The 21,649-nt window shown below is 40.9% G+C and overlaps 1 protein-coding gene across 3 annotated transcripts in view; it reads right to left on the bottom strand.

Moving 5' to 3' along the window:
• Nucleotides 1–21,649, bottom strand: part of SLC66A2 (solute carrier family 66 member 2) — a 71,795-nt gene that overhangs the window by 32,674 nt on the left and 17,472 nt on the right. The window contains exons 4-5 of one of the 3 annotated variants that reach the window (XM_048508140.1): nt 18,903–18,956; nt 848–1,064 (exon numbers count right to left, since the gene is read on the bottom strand). In XM_048508140.1, coding sequence (XP_048364097.1) covers nt 848–1,064; nt 18,903–18,956 — 271 coding nt within the window. Of the gene's footprint in view, nt 1–847; nt 1,065–15,440; nt 16,165–18,902; nt 18,957–21,649 lie in introns of those variants that run through there. The other 2 variants (XM_048508142.1, XM_048508141.1) reach the window with 2 other exon arrangements.

Here is a 21,649-nt window from a genome sequence, read left to right as displayed (position 1 = left end):
CCAAACTAGGGGGTTTGTCTTTTGATTTTTGTGCTCAGCAACACTGATGGAACCTGGAAAACCAGTCCTTGGACCAGAGGCGTAGCTCCGGTGCACATTCTAATTTTCTGCCCCCATGGCCCCCCACGGTGTGCCCATTTCCCACACTTACCTTAGTTCCTTTCCTTTTTCAGAACTTTTTCAGGCTGCACAAGGCCTGTTCACAGTAAAAATGGCCTGATGGGAACTATACTTCCCAGGAGACCTTCTGAGCCCCCCAGGCGTGCGCCCGGTGCACAGCGCATTCCCCCCCCCGCCCCCTTGTAGCTCTGCGACTGCCTTGGACCTACAGCAGCTGGTGTGCGGTATCTTGTACAAACATAACTCCATTAAGTAAAACATCTCTTCCACTACTGCATGAGAAGGATCCAACACACTGACTTCTCCCATTCTTTTTTTATGAATGCACTAGAAAAAACAAAAAATATATACACATATATCTAAAGAAAAGGGGGGAAATCATACACAATAAACAGAATAATCGACAATGAATCATAAAAGGCAAGTGGATAAATCCTGTCACCTATTTTCTCATTCCAGAATGTAATAAACAGTGTCCAGTGTTTATTACATTTATCAGTCTTTTTTAGTGTTCTTTCCGATTCTCTGATAATATGCTAGTCTTCTCAATAAAGCAGGTCACCAAACTGTTATTAAACCATTCATTTAGAGAAAGTGGGCTCTACCTTTGGTGAAATTACCCATTTTAATCAGAGTCGTTCTTAGATTCTTGAGGAGGAAAACAACAACAAAATGAATACAGCCAAAATTTCACTGAAACGCTTTAGTCACAGACGCACAATCTTACCTCATTCCTTCAGTTGACCTATTCTGATAGTTACGGTAGAGCTGCGGGATGCCCAGCATGGCTTCAGTGAACACAGCAAGGAAGCCCAATGTTTCCACAAAGATAATGGAGTCGAGAGAAAGGTAAGTAATGTATCCTGTTACTCCAGTGAAAGCCAGAACACACTGTACATAATCTGTAAACTTGCTCCAGTGCCAGAAATAGATCAAGTCAAAATCTGAAAGACAATATTTATAAATAATAAACAAAAGTGATAGTTTTATCAGATTGGTTACTTGCAAAAACAGAAGGAAATGACTCCAAATACCTGTTACGGTACATTGAAAGCATAGCATTATACAGCTCGTGTCAATTAGCAAAAACAATGAGAAATATCAGTGGTAAACCAAAAAAATTCCAATGTATTGCAGTATTTAAAACTGAATATATAATCACAGCATATAACAAGGCAGGAGAATGAGGCCTGTGAAAATTTCACCATACTTCCAAAAGCTACTTATAACAAACTGAAACCGTGTCTGAGAAAAAGAAAGCAGCAAAAGGGTTGGAACAGAAACAAAGCTGAGGGCATGCAGCAATAAAACATAGCCAACAAAACTGAATCTTAAATCTCAAGACTGATTCACACGATTATTCTCTGCTAAGTCAGTTTCATCAGTAACTGTGGAAACACTCAATATTCCTACCTTGTAAATAGTTAAAGATGTGACCCAATCTGTCCTTTTGGGCACTGTGTGAAGGAGGAATTAAATAATTGGCTTTACAAAAATATGTATATTCTTGATGTGAGTATTGCTTCATTTAATACCAGGGTAATTTATAGGGAGGAAAAATAAATCATTTCAAAGTCTTGCTATAAATGATTGAATGAATAATCAACTGTGCAATTGTACAGCTGTATTTTCTAAAAACAGATGTTTATTTGGTACATAATGAAATTTTGGTTACATTTAGGACATCAACTCTACCCTTCTCCCAATATCAAATAATTAATGTCAATTCCCCTCCAAAAAAATTCTGCCATTACTCCCTAATTTTACTGTCCTTTCCCCTCAGATGGCCAACTAGTGTTTCATATTATCATATACCTTCAAAAGTTCTGCAAAGCAGAGTTCTACATAAGTCACACTGGTCAAATAACTAGTTCCAAATGCCTCGGCAAAGTTATACATGAAAGTATTAAAAGGACAGAACAATCCTGTGTTGCTTCCAAAACAATGTGAATGCCTAATCTCCTTTAAAACTGCTAACTTCGTTAGATTGGGGCTATCGCTTGTTAATATTCTGTTATATAGCCATGGCTTTCTCCAAAAATGTTTGGAGACTCTAGGTCTAGGGTCCCACTTAAAATTTCTGCAGGCACAAGAAAGGAGGCAATTTTATGATTCCTCCTTCTCACAGAAGTCCAAAGCAACCCTCCCCAAGCTGCTCTGGGCAAATAGGGACAGAATGAGGAGAGGATCAGAGGTCCCCAGCAAGAATCAACACAATTGCCCCTCCTTGCACCAACAGAAATCCTAGAGAGTATCCAAGGCTAGATGAATACGTATAATTCAGATGTGCACAAAGATTGTGAACGGCCTGTTAAAGTATGATGCAGATTTTTAACATAAAGCATTTGAAAGCAAAGTTAGGTCACTCCAACACTTTAAGTTCTACATTTTAAAATTATAACACATTGAAAAGCAAGGAAAAAGCAAATAATAAAATAATGTGGTCTCAGTAAAATTTATTTATTTTATTTAAAGGAAGATAACAGATTACTAACGTTGTAACCTAACTATAATCGCAGTTCTCCTTATGCCTTCATTTCTACCTTTTCCTTCCAAGGAAGCCTCAAAATACCTCAAGGCAAAGTCTGGGTGCACAACAATGAGAGCCAGTGTGGTATACAGATCAGAATATTGGGTCTATGTTCTGGGAGACTCAGCTTCAATGGATGAAGCTGGGCTCAACCTAACTTTCCTCACAGGGCTATAATAAAAATAAAACAGGAATGGAGAACAATGCAGGTAGCCTTGAGTCCCCTCTGGAGAGAGAGGTGGGGTTCAAATGTAGCAAAATTAATAAAATTAGTAAAAATGTTTTCTGAACAGAAGAAAGCTGTAGTACAGCAGCATCCCTGGCTGACCAAAAGCCAAACAATCTGTCCCCAAGGATTTAAAACTGGATTCACTAATTTACTTAGACTGTTTTATCCAATTTTCTCACAGATAATCAAATAAGCTTCCAACAAAATGCCTCAGAGTATTAATAAAATATTTTGCTGCTGATTCATATTAAACTCTTCTCTTGCTGCTCAGTGCATTTTTCTTCATGTCTTCCTTCGTCCAGTGATTTTACTGCAAACTTCCCATGTGGCTGTTTGACTCCTCCGACAAAACCCCTGTAAATGGCTTCCCACCAGATCAAGGCAGTTATGATTAAAACAATACTGGCTGGACAGGGAATGGCGCAGAATTAGTTCCGCTGTTGACAATCTGGCAGGTGGGAAGACATTACTTATCACCTCCTTTCCTTCCCATGATCAGAAACGTGTAGGAAAGGAACAAATTCAAGGCCAAAACAGATTTGTTTTTGTTTTTCCTGAAGGTAAGGATGGATAGGCAGAGAAAATCGGGGGGGGGGGGGTGTTGTTCCTGAGAGGCTTGCTTTGTCGTGGCCAGCAAGCTATCAGAGACACTGCCCTTTTCCCCGTGAAAGTGGCCCAGCAGCACAATGGGTTGTCCCACTGATTTTGCTGCGGTAAGTCTACACCAGTAAATGAGGGTATATTCCTGGGCTGAAAGGGCTCAGGAAACTGACGAAAGCTGGCCCCGCCCCAGGAACAACCTCTTTGGTGCTGGCACAGGCTCCTGCGCTGAAGCAGCACTTCCGCCATGGTTGCACTGCCACCCAGGTTCCTCAGCACTAACCTAAGCGACTCTTATGTTGGCATAAGTGGCATTTACACAATTACCACACCGCCTACTACGCAGATTCAGCCCTCCCGCCTCAGGATTGCACTGTAAATCCCAAGGACAACTGTAGTTTGGATGTAAACCTTAATGTTTAGTTGCTAACAGCTGTTAACGCAGGGGAAAGCATCATTTACAGATCAAGTGTCATATCTGCTAAACAGATCAGGAAGCTGTACTGCAGTACCACATCACAAATACCAGAAAGGGTTTTCAGTCAGCTCATTAAAACTGAAGCGGCTTTATTCTTTTTCCCCTTGAAGTCCTATGCAGATGGATGTTAACTTTTATAGAACGACCATAATGGAACTCCCCACCCTGTAAGAGGCTGGTTAACAGCTGGCTAGATGCTCTAATGATATTTCAGAAAGCAACATGGTAAACTCTGTGTGCTTGTAATCGAAAACCAGGCTTGAGGGGTCTGGTGAAGCACCAGTTTAATTGTTGACAAGCGGTCTGTGTTTGCGGCACTCATCAAATACTGAGGCAGTTACTGCAGTACTTTCATTGCCCAAAAAGGAAGAAGCATTAATGAAAAAAGTGAGACATGACACACAATGAGCTTTACACCTATCTTAGGTGTCCTCGTGTATGATCCATGTTTGAGAAGCTGATTAAGGCTTCGCTCCTTCTACTGGAAAGAGAATTTTAGCACCAGAAACTTTTGGGAGGTCTGATCCTATCATAGAATGTTGCTTATTCTTCTCTTCTCCAGCAGTTTATTCCCCCTGTCTCAATGGTGAAACAAGACTGCAATTTCCCATCAAAAAAAGTCTGCCGCATCCAAGCATCATTTGCAGACATCATGTTTCTATAGCACCTAACTGCACTGGATTTTATACATAAGACAATTACCCATCCGCACTCTGGCACGCAGTGCGACCGGAAGCACTTTGGGGCAAGAAATCTTGTCCTGATGTGCTTCCTCTTTGGGGTGTGCAGAGAGAGAAGGTAAGATTTCTTCTCCTGGCATGCTTCCTCTTTCCCCTCGTATGCTTCTCACTTTCTGTGGGGAAAGCGAGAGCACTTCTGGCACCGCTCCAGAGTGGGGCGAAGGCAGGGAGGATGGGGTGGGTAATTAACCATAGTGAAGCAAAACTTGCCTATTAGCTGTTGATAGCCCTGCCCTCCATCAGTCATCTAACCCATTTTTTAAACCGTCCATGTTTGCAGTCAAATCTACATCTACTGGAAGTGAATTCTACAACGTAAAACAGTCTTTACAATTGTTTATTTATTTATTGCTTTCTGTAGAAAGTCATTTTCCTTACAGGCCATTGACAAACGTACCATTCCTTACTTGTCCGCTTGATTTTCTTAAGGCTTTCTATCTCAAAAATTTCTCAGGACTAAATGTTAACACCCCTCAAAAAAAAACTGTCCTGAAATTAGCAACATCGCCACTAATTTTTCAGTTTCACTCTATTATGTACTCCAGTTTCTGTGGGCCACTTTTAGCACTATATTCTGTGGTTCCAAGTGGTGGTTTTAGACAGATTCACAACATAATTCTGCATGAGGTTAGCTGTAGCTTTTCAGGCTCAATCTACAATTGGTAATCTGGACCAATTTGGATTTTTTTGGGCTCAATCTAGAACAGGTGAATGGGTAATCTGGACACCCGCAAGAGAATGACAATTTCTATTCCAAATTAAAATATCAAGATAACCAACGGATTTTTTTAAAAAAACCCATAATACTAAAAGTGATCAATGTTACTAGAAATTTGATATAGTGCACTGATGAACTGGTTTCAGGAAGTGCAATGAAAAAAGCAGATAATCTTTCATACCTGTTTTGTTTTGAAAAACCAACCCAAAATGGAGAAATGCAAAACAATCTGATTACCAGCTGTGTAAAATGGGCAAGTTAACAATGGCTGTGCTTATTCTTTCCAATGCCATCTCTTTCACACAGCACAAAGGGGAAAATGGTAATGGAGTAAAGAGGAACATCAAATAACTAAGGTCAATTCCAAACGTCCCTTTGAAGAATGACACACCAGGTACAGTTGCTGTACACCAGCATTTATTACAAGCCTCTAATGGTACAATTATACCCTCTCAAATACATAGGTGCAGAAGATTACCAGTAGCTAGTTAGCTCAATCTTGCACTGTGGCTTGACCAGTAGCTAGTTAGCTCAACCTTTCACTGTGGCTTGACATCCAATCCTAGGATACAATACACAAAGCAATGAAAACCTTCACACTAATGCTTGGTAAGGACTTGTATATTTTAGGAAACACCTTATTAAATATTAGACAAGCCACAGCAATTAGGAATTTCCAGATTATCATTCTGCAAACCAGTCTCTGCCTTGTGCAAAATAAGGGCATTGAGACTTGGAAAATCAGACAGCTCAGAAGGCACGTCTTCACTGCAGGACTGAACTCATATTTATCTGATGCCTTTAAATCTCTGTGAATGGCGGGTAGCTTTGTGCTATCACAGAGTTCTCAAGGTTAAGGCAGTGCTGGCACAGTACTCATCACTGTCAGGTGTAAAATAATTGGGTAGCAGGGAAGAGTGTATTAGGAGGGTTAGATTAGGGGAAAGGAGGGGGCCTGTATGATAGCATAATTAATATCGCAGCAGGAGGAAATGAACTTTGTGCTCTCTAATAAACTTTAAACAAAATTTAGGTGCTTCAAATGCTTTTGTACAGATTGCCATAAACCCCTATCAGCTCCAATGGACAGCATTTTTGCAACTGCATGTCTGCAAACACACTTTGGTAGCAGGAAGGACTAAATAAGTAGCTGCTCCAGGAAACCATAACCGTATTCTGGAAGTCCTGTCCCCATTTTTGGATCTGCAATTGTGTTCACATACACACCCCTTTGTTCAAACTAGAGCACCACAGGATACAGCAACTAAACATGCACTTTTAGGGAAGATTCATGATTTATCAAGTCCATGTGAATGGTTTCTGGGTTTTCAGACTCAAATCCCAGGTAAGTGAGAACCTGATTCAAATTAAGGACATGACATGGAGGGGGAAGGATTTTGAGAAGGATCAATAGCAATCAATTTTTTAAAAAATAAAAAAATTGGATTTCTTTGCATCAGATTTTTTAAAATTTAAATGCTTTTCAAGGAAAAATCTATCTAAAATATTTAAATAGTTTTCAGCTTAAGATATATTATAGTCCAAAGGTTATTCATCATAAAAAAGGATTATTTTTAATTATGTAGCATGAAACTATATATTCATGCCATGTTTAAAAAAAAATTGGTAAACAAATTCCATTAATCCAGTCACAATAGTGGATTCTGCACAGCATATGTATTTGAAGTTCATTCATAATGATTGCAACTCATTATAAATATGCTGTGTGGAAACCACTAGTCATGCTCTTCAAGAGGTTTCTGTGAGATTGTTTGGGGTAATTTGCCATTACTACTTTATAGCAGAGGTGTAGCTCCAAGGGAACGGGGGGAGGGGGCGCAACGCACCAGGCATGTGCCCCTGTGGGGACGTGGTGAGGGCTTTCTGGGGGGACGGGGGCATTCTGGGGTGGGATAGGGGTGGACAGTGGCATGGCAGGGGCAGAAGACGCACCAGTGCACCAGGCACTTTCCCACCTTGCTACGCCTCTGCTTTATAGTAGTAAACAAATTGCAACAACAATTAATCTGTCTTCTAGTGTCCACTGCTAGCTCTCTGAAAGTGACCCTGGAGACTTTCTTAAGGTGAAAGATCTGCAGGACTAGGATGCTGGAAACAGGAAGCCTGAGCCATCATTCTGGCTCTCGTCTCCTAGGTCTCTAAACTTTTCACGTTATCTGTTACTTACCAAGGATGAGTTCTAGTAGAGTTTTTTTCATTTACAAAAGTCAAACCAGTTATCCAGCTTGTGCTTTAGACAAACTATGCTTCAAATTAAGCCCTGTTAACCAAACATGAAGAAAACCATTCTTTCTTTCTCAATAAAACTAGCCGACAAACCGGTATCTTTCTAAAGGATTCCAAATGAAAGAGTTCATTTTTAACTTTTACTGACAGTCTAATTAATTATCCAGTTTTTTATAAACTGTCAGGTCACGCCTGATGGAAACCATGTGGCGTTTTCAGGGCAAGCGCCTGGTCTGCCATTACCTGCGTCTACACAGCAACCCTAGTATTTCTTGGTAGTCTCCCATCTAAATACTAACCAGAACAGACCTTCCTTAGCTTGTGAGACCTGATGAGATCGGGTGAACCTGAGTAATCCAGATCAGGGCAACAAGTTCTGTGAGGACCATGTAATTCATAACCACCTTGTTAAAGAAAATGAAAAGCAAAGTACAGCAGCTATAAATGGCAAACAGCGTTTTTAAAAAGAATAAGCAAAATTTCACTAATTAGGCAAAAAAACTGGACTACGAATTATGCATCAATTTATTATGCTTGTTACACATGCTGCTTTTGCTTCAGGGTGGGGAGAAGGAATCACCACAGATGTATTTATTATTAGAAAGATGTATGCAAAAGACATATGTCTATTGTACACTGGATTTTAATTAGGTACAGTTCCCTGCATAATGAGTTGCATATTGTTTTATTATGACATTTTTCACAGCAAGCTATCTAGAACTATAAAAACTGTGAAAATACAGAAGCCAGGCAACACCACAAAGAGCAAGGAAGTGCAGAGGCAAGATAAATTGCTCAGTGTTTACTGTCAGGCTTTAAGCATGGGAGGTCTGGAATATCTGTAGAGTGAACAAAAGATCTAAAAGATCAGCCACTGAGGCCTTCCAGTCATTATCCGTCTGAGAGCTTCTCCTGCTCCCCTGGGAAGAGAGCAGAGTGCCCAGACTTCGTAGTACGATGTTCTGCATACAGAACAGCCCACAGTAGACCGATAAAAGTAGACTGAGTCTGAACCTTTAAACTTCTTGGTGATGTTTCAATTTACATAATAGCAGGTACCTGGCCTGCTCTTCACCGGGGCTATTCTTACAGCAGCTGATAGTGGCTTTCCTGCATTAGCAACTTTTCATTTCCCTGGTGCATCTTTTTTGCTTGGACAATTCCAGTTCCAGTGACCTTTCCCCCCACAGATATTGTTTGGCTCAGGACTCCTTGGGGAACTGCTGCTGCTTTTCCCCCCTCCAAAAAGGATTGTGAATTGTTTGCAAGTGGATCTTTCCCAAACACTTGGACACCACTGCAGCAAGTTTTTCCCCCCTGGAAGGCTGCTGATTGACAGCAGATACTGTTAAGAAAACACTTATTTCTGCTTCCATACTTTGTACGCTGTGCACAATATAAAATAGCATCTTCCTGAACAAGCAGGCTATGAAGCTCCGCTGTTAACCCAGTTAAAAGCTGGCTTTTCCCATAGGATTCCTGTCACTGGATATAAGCCCCTCTCCGCATTGCAAGCTCCACATTTAATTGGGCTTCATTTAAATTGTCACTTAGACTGGGACGAGTAGGGGAAACTCTTATCAAATAGGCTTCTCAGATCATGCAAATAAAAATGCAGAGGTTCCCCTCCTCCGTGCTTGCCATTACGTTCTGTATTTCAGAACAGTATCCTCATATAGGCCGTTTAAGTGTTTGAAGAGCAGTTTGCAGGAACCACATTCAGCACAACGAAGCAGCAGGCACAATACCTTGGCACCTCCCTCTAAAAACACTGCCAGGTACAATGCTGCCCTCTGTTCCCTCCACTCATTCATGTCTGCAAGGTACTTGCTGATTCCAGGCCCTTCCGAGTGAATGGTACATTTCTTCTCGGGCAATAAGACTTTTGCCATCTTGAGGTCGCTGCCGCCAAGTGTAACGTGCTTGTTAAAGAACACGCTTCAGTAAAAGGTTTCCAGATAGTCTCCAGCATGGATCTTAAAAACAGTTACTGCAGTTAAAGCAGTCAGAATACAGAACAATTAGAACCAATACAGAATCTGTCCAAGGACTCAGATATGCAACAGCAGATATGCAACAATCCACTGGTCGAGACAGTTATGTAACTATTACATATCTTTGACATTCTAGGACCCTCCAAGTTCTGTTTGCCTCTGTTCTTTAAAGGGTGTTAATACGAGATGATTTTCAAATGCTCTTCTTCCACTTACAGGCTCGTAGTAGTTCACAGTCCACAATAAATAGCAGTGTCCTATCCCAAACTGAGCTCTGCTTCCAAAGGCTTTTTAAATGGGAAAAGCATTTCTTCTCCACAGACACAAACACCAGCAATGTACTAACACTCCAGTTCCAAAGCAGTAGTAAAAGGCAGAAAGGAGGGGTGGGGGGTAACGGAGAAATTATCATTTTGGATCTCAGCCCCATGTTTATCAGCTTCTTAAAGTTTAGAACAATTGCATACTCACACATGTTTAACAATGTATAAAATGAATCTATATACACACATTTTGCATGAACTTAGTGTGTTTCCGTGTGTATGGTCAGTGATATACTGACAGTACTGAAGTCCGTCAGGGCCAAAAGACACAACAGCCCCAAAGGTCTGCCCCAAAGATGTGCAAAACAGGGAGTCTAAGGTTGCCTTGGCAACTGGTACATCCCTAGCAAGGGGTAGTGCGGTTCTTATAGCAGCAAGCCGAGGCCTAAACCACTGTGGTAGGCAATGTGGCAATATTACTTCTGGTGTGGACCAGAAGTGACATCATCACACCAGTGGCACCATAGGAACACTCTGTTTTACTTGTTGACACTTTAAAATACTGATGGGTTTTATTGCTACTGGTTTAATTTACTGCAATATTTTGATTTTTAATGTGTTGTTATTGTTTTATTTATTTTAAATATTCATCGGTACATCTTTCTCCTGACCATGTAGGACCCTATTAGCCATCTTCAGCAGATCCTCAGGCACACAGAACCTAAATCTTTCAAATAAATACATATACTTAATAAACAGCCCTTCCTCTACAGCCTGAATCAATACAGTCCAACAAAGGTTCCGCTGGATGTATAATCTTCCTGTCAGACCTATTCATTTTTGGGGGGTGGGCTTGGGTCATTAGAGAAGGTCTCTGTCTCATTAAATATGTGTGTGCATATTTGCACAAAAATTGGGGGAAAACCTACAGGATATTTTTTTTCTGACACCGCAATTTTTTTCCTGTTTAACTTATATAGCCTGACAACTATAGTTTGAAAACCTATCAGCACCCTCAAGTGGGTAGATTTAGCAACTGCATTTTTAGCCATTTAAAAATACTTATGGAAATAAACTTTCTAATGAAAGACAGTTCATTTACAGACCCAAATAATATTCCCCATAATTATCTCTTCATTTTAAAAAATGACCTTTTGAAGTGTGGGTCTTTGCACCATCAATATATATATAATGCATGTAGAACTAATTATTTCAATGGTTCCAGAATGCAAACAAATAGAAATCAGACCTTGTGAATTAGACAAAAAGTTTATTTAAGTTCAACAACCTATTTCCTACAGTGGTCAACTTGATCCATCTAATATATTTTTATTCTCACCTTCCTTCAAAGAGCTCAGAAAACGAACCTGGGGGTTTTTTGCCCCATTTTATCCTCACAACCCAGAAAGGTAGGGCATACAATGTTTAACTGGCCCAAGTTCTCTCAGTAAGCTTCATGGAAGTGTGGGAATTTGAACCAATGCCTCCCAGTTTCTAGACCAGGGGTCTGCAACCTGTGGCTCCGGAGCCGCATGCGGCTCTTTCAGCCTTATACTGCGGCTCCTCGTGGCCTGGAGGTTGGAGGGTAGCGTGGGTGTGTCCCTCCAGCCCTCCAGAGCAGCACTGGAAGGAAAGGTGAGTCGAGGGGCCGAACCAGAGGTGGCTCCATGCGTGAGGGCGCTGCTTTTCGCGTCCCCTCCACTCACCTCTCCTTCCAGCGCTGCTCTGGAGGGCTGTAAGGACATGCCCACGCTACCCTCTGACCCCAGGAGGTTGGAGGGTAGCATGGGCGTGTCCCTCCAGAGCAGCCGCCACCCCACCTCTGCTATCCCCGCAGCCGCCGTTCCCCCTCTGCCCCTGTCGCCTGCTCCATCGGGCAGAGGGGGTTTCTCTGCCTGGCGCTGCCGCCTCCCGCAGTGCGAGAGGCAGTGGCACCAGACAGGTCGCAGCTGCCATTCCCCCCCTCTGCCCCATCCCCCCCTCTGTCCCCCTCTAACCCTAACCCTGCTCGGTGCCTCTGCCTCCCAGTGCTGGAAGGAAAGGTGAGTGGAGGGGCCAAACCGGAGGTGGCTCCGTAGATCTTCAGGGTTGTGGAAAACGGGTCCAAATGGCTCTATGGGTGATAAAGGTTGCTGACCCCTGTTCTAGAGCAACATTCTAAAGCTATCATGCTGGCTTTCCGGGAAGCCAACAAACAAGGTGCGAAGACCAAGTACCTTGTACTATTGCTCCCCATCAGCTGGAGATTCCTTTTAGCTATCATGGCTACAAGTGGATATAATTGATAGGCCTATCTGCCATGACTTTGTCTAATCTCATTTCAAAGTAGTGGCCAATACTATGTATTTTGGCAGTGAAGTTATGGAACTTTTTCATGTGTGCATGAGAACTCCTAAGAGACGCTAAAAGACGTTGTGGTTTATTAAACACTTCACTTGAATGCTCTGTGTGATTGAAGCTTTTCCCCAAATCAGGATGGTGGCATGTAGAATGCACATGACTACTTTGGGAGGGTAGCCTCTATGGCAGGGGTCTGCAACCTACGGCTCTCCAGCTGTTCATGGACTACAATTCCCATCAGCCCCTGCCAGCATGGCCAAGTGGCAGGGCTGATGGGAATTGTAGTCCATGAACATCTGGAGAGCCGTAGGTTGCAGACCCCTGCTCTATGGCATCATATCACTGCTGAAGTCGATGCCCTTCTCAAACCCCACCCTCCTGCCAAAACCTCCAGGGAATGTATCAACCCAGAGATGGCAACATGAACACTGCAGAGATGAACATCTCTAGGTTCTGGCCGCTGAAGAGCTGCCATCTTTCAATGTAAACCACATTTTTAAAAGAGGCCCAGCCTTGCTCACTACAGAACATTTGTGGTCCTCCTTTGCTTTAGTAAAAGCATCCTCTGACAACATAACAGCCACGGGGTTTCCACCTGGCAGGTTTCCCTGTAGCTTCCCTGCTAGAGTGCCAGCTTCCCCGGTGGGGAATCTCCTACCTTTTGAAGGCAGGATTAGATGGGACCAAAACAGTACAATTCACATTAATTTCTGAGAAACAATAACTAAATTAACATGCAGAACTGGGAGATGGCTGATCACTTCAGTAGATAAAAATAGAGGACTCAAAGGAAACTGTCACAGAAAGTAGAGTGAAGACTTTTGACTGACAGAAAGTATAAGAGGCTTCACGTAGCTGAGGTTTTTTGAAGGGACAGATGTTTCCTTTTAAAGCACATCCTTACCCTTTAAAGCTACAATACGTGTGTATATCCTATAAAACACATATTTGGGCTACCACCAAAACATTCTTGAGCATGCTGGTGATCCATACTTACAATGCAATCCTAAGAACACTTTCCTGGAAGTAAGCCCCATTAGATAGACCCTAGTAGACGTCTTAGTAAACCTGCTTAGCATTGCTGCCTTAGTAATGTTTGAATTGCTCTGCCCTGAACTATATGCATTGTTCACAAGCCTGAGTACATGTCAACTGAGGGGCCAACTAATGCTGAGCATGATAATGCCAAATACAGTTGGACTGGTGCATGGAGAAGAGGCATATAAGGCTATTACCCATGTGCAGATTACTAGCATAGATGAGGACAATGAGATAAGTGAATTAACAATTACTTCTGACATATGCGTAGTCAAATTGCAATTGACATTTGGTGACCCCAGCAAGGTGCTTTCAAAGTAAGTGAGAGGCAAAAGTGCTTTGTCATTGCCCTCTTCTGCAAGGCCTTCCTTGGGAGTCTCCTATCAAAGGATCAACCCTGCTTAGCTTCTGATATCTGATAAGACTGGGCTATACCAAACCACCTTCCCTCCATTCCTTACTAGAAGCACTTTCTTAATGGAGCAGCTTCTCAAAATGTAGAGGCTCATGTTTTAAAGCCCCTTGGTGACTATCCAAGCAACAAATCAAGACTACCCCAGCAGTGCTTGGCCATCACGGTAAGTGTTTAACTCACCTTAGATGCTAATTCCAACAGATAACTATCACTGAAAGTATTACCTGGACTCTGAAGGTAACACACACACACAGACAATGTTATACATAAATAGCTCTAAGTATTGGATGGAACTAACTTGTCAACTAATTTAAGACAAACCCCTTTTGGGGTTTTTTGTCTGTTGTTAATGGAAAAGTCCTTAAAAATATCTGGAAAAATCCTAGTTTGGCACTTGAATAAACACTGTGACAAACAAGCAGAAAACCACACTACTCGTATGGGAAGGAAAGACCATTTGCCCCAGCTGCTTCTCAGTTTCTCTACTGTCCCCATTCCTGCTTTCTCTCCATTTTCTTGCCACCTCTCACCAGTTTCTTCATTTTTTTATGCTGAGGTGTCCAGGTAGCTAAGCAACCCCAGACTGCCATCCAATGTTCCCCAAACATCTCTATTGGTATTCCTCATTTTGGTAGTTTTACACCTTTCCAACAGGGAAGAAAAGGTTTGGGACCTAGGTATCCCCAGGTCTGCAGAAACATCATGCATGTCTGTACCTGGCCCATTGTGTGGGTTTTTGCATCTGCACTTTAGAGGCCAGGTTCAGAATCAGACATCCAATTTCTGGATTCTAAAATAGGATTAATGTTTTTCCTCTGGCATGTCTGAGCTAGGATTTGATAGAGCTTGTGCTGTGATTTTAAAAACACCTGGAATGATTAGATGGAGTCATCTATCAGATGCCAAATCAATTTGCTCTCCGTTGTATTTGGGTTTTACTCCTTCAAGACCATTTGACAGTAATGAGTCTCTAGACTTTCACCATCTCTTCTCCCTGTCTCTCTTTACAGCATTATCTATTACTGATCTTTTGGGGAGATGTTCCGACATAGCATGTGGCCAAGGGATTTGCTCCTGTGGTCTTGAGGTGCCTGAAACTCTGTCACATTTTTTCCCTCTCATGCAAATTCTATGGCAATTTAAGAAGTTCTCTGAAAGAACCCCTACCATTTTTCAACTTTTTCCAGCCGTTTGAAGAATTATCACTTAATCTTCTGTCTGTAAATGAATATCACAGTTCTCTGGCAGTTTGCCAAATATATCTTGACTGCATTAAAAATTCAAGCTACAACCACTGACAGATTAAATATCCAATGATTCTGTGACTATTTTAAATAATTTTTAGTTTGCTACCTGTAAATATGTATTTAATGTTTTTCCCAAAATGACGAATGTTCCTTCTCTAATGTATTTTAATTATTATATTATTTTGCTTTTAAACCTATGTGTTATATAGACTTCCTTGAATAAATGAAATGGTTGATATAATATGGTTAATATGTGTGCCAGCAGCAGTGTGCAGTATGTTTCTTGATTCAAGGAATGACACTTTTAGGATGAACCTGAAACATCTCTCAAATAGTCCTTGCACTGAGATCAATTAAATAATTGGTTACAATCAAGAAATTGAATCAATTTTAAAAAGGAATTACTGAACAGTTCCATAGAAAATTAACAGGAAGCTTTAGCTGGAACAAAGTACACTTGAAATAAAGTTTATTTGCCATTTTTGCATCTGAAGGCCGATATAAATTCATTGCCATTTGAAAAACAAAAAGCTATACATCCATTAGCATAAGAAATGTAGACAGCCAGGTTTTTTTTGGGGGGGGGGGAGTTCCAGATAAAAGCTTTCTACTAATGTGAGGGGAGCCATCAATTATATTAAGTAGTTTTCTGGAAGGCTGACAAAAATGCTCAGAGAGCACAAGAGATTCTGGTTCAAAGGTAACAGCTTCAATATCTGCTCCCACCTGTCAGGTTCACTATAGTTCATTCGCATAAAACCTGGGCAACAGTCATTCTAATATCAGAACCAGCCCTCTATGAAAACTCTATAGAATCATCCCAAATCCACACCTGAAAAATCCCTATTCTCAACATGGCTACTTGAAGCAGAAGTGTAGAGCTCAGCGATGAAGACGAGTGTTGCCAATTGACAATGCAAGCTGAAATGTGATAACAGGAAAAGACTTAGGGAAACCACTGGTGGTGATAGAGAAGAATTCTCAATTACAACAAACACGTCAGTTATTTACAGTTATTTTCTGCAAAAGATCAGGGAGGAGCGGGAAGATGTCATCTTGGTGGCTCCCTAGTGGCCCAGGCGTCCATGGTTCACCAACATTTTACAGATGTCGGCACACAAACCCCTGCGTCTCCCACCTCACCAGGATCTATTACAACGGGGTCCCATTTTCCACCTGGATCCAGAGGGATTGAACTTGACCGCCTGGAGGTTGAAAGGCGACAATTAGAGTCTCAGGGATCACTTGTGTACGTTTCAGCTCACTTGTGCAAGTTTCAGGTAAATAAAATAGGCAGTGGCATCCAAGAATCAGATGGCAGTAGGCAAGATACACCATCCTCATATTAGTGATGATGGAGCCTTAACATCCCCTTTCCCCCTTCCATATTTGTTAACATTAATTAGATGTCTATAACTATGTAAATAACTGTGACGTGTTTGTTGTAATTGAGAATTCTTCTCTATCACCACCAGTGGCTTCCCCAAGTTTTTTCCTGTTCATTTCAGCTTGCATTGTCAATTGGCAACACTCATCTTCACCTCTGAGCTCTACACTTCTGCTTCAAGTAGCCATGTTGAGAATTCACTGAAACCAGAACTGTTGCTCTTTTTTGTGTATGTGTGTTTAAGAGGTAAAATTTAGTTGTCTATGGATTGTGGGAACATGTCTTCCCTGTGCACTTATTTTATTTTTTATTCTACTGTGCGCACAGGTACATTAAAACCACAGAACCCAAGTTGGAGTGACCCCAATTAACATTGTAGCTACACAAGCTGGCAAACATAATATTGGTACACAAGCAAGGACCTTGTAAGAAACTGTAGGAATGAGGGAAATAATATGCAAATCCCAGTACTACACTATCCTCAAATCTCCACTTTCAGGATTTTATACATCCCCTCAACTTGCTCTCCATCTCTTGTATATGCTCAGTCATCATTATACCATTTGGAGGAGGTAATATGAAAAAGTAATATTTTCTGTATATCTAGGGAGTTCTCTAAGTAGTCAAAAATCCCTACCTTGTCTGTGACTGGCTTGGTTTCATTGTTTTCTTGATTGGCACAGAGGCATTAGATACACATGCACACGTGCACACACACACACAATATATATATATATAATGTATGACCTCTACAATTAATTTTGACCACATAATTAATTTTGACCACACAGATTTTTTTAAAACCAAAACTCAATGTTTTTATCACATAGAAAGGTCAGTGTTTACATTTATTTTGCAATCTCATTAAATTTCCAAAAAGAATCCGGGGGAGGGCGGTCTATAATACTACAACTAATAAATAAGTAAATAAGTAAATAAATATAGACATAAATAGAATATTTCATACAGATAATTAACTTCTGTAGGTGTGCCATAAATTATCCATCAGCAAGTACTGAAAAATACATAATGTAATGAATGAATAAACCACTAGCATATTTAGTTTGCGTACTTATAATTTCCTTTCAAGTACCCAAATGAAAAATCCTTCTAACCCTGAAGATGTTAATACAGGGCAGTTTTAGCCATGCACCATAAATAAGACAAGAAGGGAGAATGTAAAAATAAAATTGAACAATCTCAACTAATTTTACATTCTTTAGGTTAGAACACTTTTGTACATTAAGTTCATGCAAAGTACTGCAAAGCACTGATGACAGCAAGCATAAATAACACTGATGTAGAGATTTAGCGAAACAATTTTTTTTTGAAAAAAGATGCAATGAAAAATGATGCTTTATCAAACAGAAAAATAAATGTGCCCACTGGGGAAATGCTATTTCCTCACATTCAGAAACAACACATCACTAAAGTGCATTTTAATGCATTCTGCAGTGAAGCCAGAGAAGTACAACTTTCTTAAGGAACTGAAACTGCTAACTACAATAAGTAATAACAAAACTTCCAGAGTTGATGTCTCTTATTAAAGCCCTAATGCATCTTTTGGAGCAAAAATTAATATAAGACCCTGTCTTATTTTCGGGGAAACACGGTAAATTCTTTCCATTTGAATTTTTGGCTACTTCAACTCTTACTATAGATTCAAATAAACTCATTGGCCTAGTTCTTACATTAATTTTATGGTGAGGATGCCAAACAAAAATTCACACTTGCCTGCTGCAGCTCTGAATCACAAGGATATTAGTCCCATTCATCCCATGCCATTCATCAGAGTTGGTGGTGTTGGTATGGGAAATAGTCATGTGATCTGGCTGACCCATGAGTTACGGGATTTAATTACATTACCATTGTGAAAAGGAATGTGGCTGACAAGAGCATTTTGGGTTTTGCTTTGTTTTCCAGCAGCCACACCACAGAAGTGATGTATAAACCAAGCATGGCCATTTGAAAAGAACAACTAGCCATCTATCACAGATTCAAGAAACATCGAATGGTCTGAATGTTGCTCCATCAGTAGCTGAACCCTAGCAATTACAGCTATAAACCTACAAAGTACTGAATTATAAAATTAACTATAGAAATCCCCTGACAAAGGAAATATATTCTTTAAGTGGGCAAGAGAAGATTCACCTTTCCTACTTTCTCAGTTTTAAACAACATGTAAGTTTCTGACATCAAGATACCTAACCTATGGTTCTCTGGCAGAGGCACTGAAAGAGACGATGCAGATGGTATTTAAAAGTGATCACATCTTATGAATCAGTTCATATTTATCCAGGCAACTGCAAGAGAACTTTCTAAAAACTTAAGTCTGTGAAATAATGAAGAGCTGCTTGAGGAATAAAAGAATGCATCTTTTTTTCAGTCAGTGGTGAAACTGAAGTAAAATGTTGGTGTTAGGAGAAACGTAGTACAAGTGTGGTTTTAGTAGAAATGACAACCATGCACAAGTAAGTAAAAGAAAGGTACAGACAAGAAGAATGGATGGTGTTCCAAACGGCAACCTCATGCAGCGTGGGCTTGTAAAGTACGTACCCAGAAAGGATCTCTTTGGAGGTGTTTTGATTTCTTCATCCTTACTATCTGCAGCTACATTCAAAAATTGAAGAGAAAGGAAAGACAAAACAGACTTGTTGGACTTCATACCGCAGCAGATCTTTTAATGGACTGAAACAACAGGTTCATGTTAGTATCTCTTGTGATTAGTCATGCTAGAGGTTTTTTAGTTTCTGCATTAACCAGCGTTCTCCTGGATTTTGAAACTAGATGTAAGTGTGATATCACTGTATATCACCTCAAAATATATGAAAATCAAATGACAACAAGGAATAGGATTCTTCAGGAAATGTTAATGCAATTAAACTAGGTTGTTCTTTTTCACTTCCCTCACTACAAAGAAACGCTGAAAGAAATTTTTGTTGTAAAGGTTTCTAGAAGTTACAGCAATTTGAGAGAAGTCAAAGTTTATCAAAATGCCACCCACCTTGCTGTCCACAAAGTGGCAATACACAATGTGAAAACCCACCACTGTATTAACAAAACAGACTTCTCTTTGGAAAGCCCACAATCCAATTATCTGCATGGGTCCTATCCAGAGATGCTCACTGCCTGCCTATTTTCAGGATAGCTCATAGTAGTCAGGATCTGACATACCTGGATATTAACTTCTTCAGAGGCTGCAAGACATTGAGCTTTATTTCATTTTTCTTCTGCAAATGTCAGGTATCATTTTAAAAACCACAAATAGTCTTAACAGTGCTCCAAAAGGGGAGAGGGGAGTAGTCCATCATCCTAATCCAGGTGGGTCTCTACTCCACACTTACAAGGTTATAAATCCCTGGACAAGTAACCATACAAGGACTATGAAGAGACAATAGGTACAGTGCAGGGAAAGTAAAACTTTTGAAACTCCTTCAGTTTTAGTGTGAGACAGTTCAATATGCATGTTATTCTTACAGTAATTGTATCAGAGAACTTAAAATCAGTCTCTCCTCATATAATCTACATTTCAGTTTTTATCTTCAGTCCCTATCAGAGTCCACAACATTTTACAGGTCTTGGCTAGCATGTATAAATTACTTGGCAAAGGAAAGGTCAGTTTTTGCCAGGCAGCAAGGACTCTTAAAAGCACTGATAATCTCTCTGACATCTCTATCACTTAAGCTAAGCATAAAGAAAGAAAGAAATCACTTCCATTCAACAAGCTCTTTGAGGGTGCACAAGAACATAGGAGAGGGGAAGGGTCTGCTTTTGCTCAGCACAAATGAGAAACCTCTGTCCTCTACAATGTTGGGCAAACAAGTCAAGAGTCTAGGCATGTGAATCATGTGCTCAGGTGAATCATGTCATTTACATGGCACTTTCCCATCTTTGCCAGGCAAAGCAGCTGGATCCCTATCTGGCCCAGCCTGACTTAGTCACAGTGATCCATGCCATGGTTCCCTCTAGACTGGATTTCTGTAACTCGTTCTACGCAGGAGTTACCCTTGGGCTTGCTCCAGAAATGCCAACTGGTTGAGAATGCAGCAGCGAGGGTCCTTGCCTGTGGTGACCACATATTCAACCTGTGCTCCCCCAGCTGCTCTGGCTACAAGTGGAGTACTGGATCAAGTTCAAGGTACAAAGCCCTAAATGGTCTGCGACCAGTGTACTTATGGGACTGTGTGTCCCACTATGTCCCCCAAAGCAGCTTCGAACTACAAATGAAAATCTACCTGTGGTCCCTGGCCCGGGGAAGTCCTGCTGGCTTCAACCAGGGCCAGGTCTTTCTTAGCCCAGGCCTTGGCCAACTGTAACACTCTGCCGAGAGAGACCGGGGCCCTGCAGGACTTGATGCAGTTCTGCAGGCCTGCAAGACAGAGTTGTTCCACCAGGCATATAACTGAGGAAGCAACAGTTACCATAATTTGGCCTAGCCCTCCCTCCATTTTAGTGATGCTAGTTTGCTAGATCACAGATCTTATTGACTGTAAGTTTTCTTTGGTCTGCTAACTAGTCTGAGGAACTGAATTTGTTGCCATCTAGAAATTTGTATGATGAGTTTAAAGCTGTTATGACAGATTTTATAAGCTATTGGACAGCTATTTATTGAATGTTTAATTGTATTATTCAATTGTATGGAGAATTTTTTATTAGATATGTTGGAAATTACCTCAAGCTCACAAGGGGAAGGACCGTATAAAAACTGAATAATAAATAAATAAGCCACAGACAGACTTGTGGCCATCAATGGCACCTAGCAAGCACTTCTATGGACACCTTGGTCTAAGGCTGAACTTCTGGCATTATTTGCATTATCTGCCCTGTGGTTTAGTGCTTTGCTATATTTATTTACCTTTACTGTCTATGTCTTTGTCACAGCCATTGACAGATGGGTGACACTTGACATCAATTGACTTCCTCCTTCCAGCCTGTGTTCTGCTAACTGAGGAAAGCTTTTAAACCCAAGCACAGGGTTTAGTAAAGGCCAAACCTTAAAATAAAAAGCATTTGTCCACAGCATGAACAAGCAAGCAGTGAACTTTGCTTAAGCAATATACCAAGAGTGTCAGCTGTGACTAAGCCTCCCATTTACAGAAGAAAAACAGCCACCACACAGCGACACTCTAAAAAATTCCCTGACTCTATACAGTAAAATCCATACAGACAGCATTGAGTGTCACTCAGAGAAGACATCACGAAATTCCTAAACTCTGTCCTCCTCACTGCCCCCAAAATCTCCCAGCACTTGCAGAGGCAAAGCTGGAAAACCTCAATGACTTCTAAACTATAATTCTGGATTT

The sequence above is a fragment of the Sphaerodactylus townsendi genome, linkage group LG09 (genome assembly GCF_021028975.2).
Source record: "Sphaerodactylus townsendi isolate TG3544 linkage group LG09, MPM_Stown_v2.3, whole genome shotgun sequence".
In the NCBI taxonomy this organism is placed as follows: domain Eukaryota; kingdom Metazoa; phylum Chordata; class Lepidosauria; order Squamata; family Sphaerodactylidae; genus Sphaerodactylus; species Sphaerodactylus townsendi.
The sequence above is the reverse complement of the archived record's forward strand: the minus strand, read 5'-3'. Positions and strand labels throughout refer to the sequence as shown.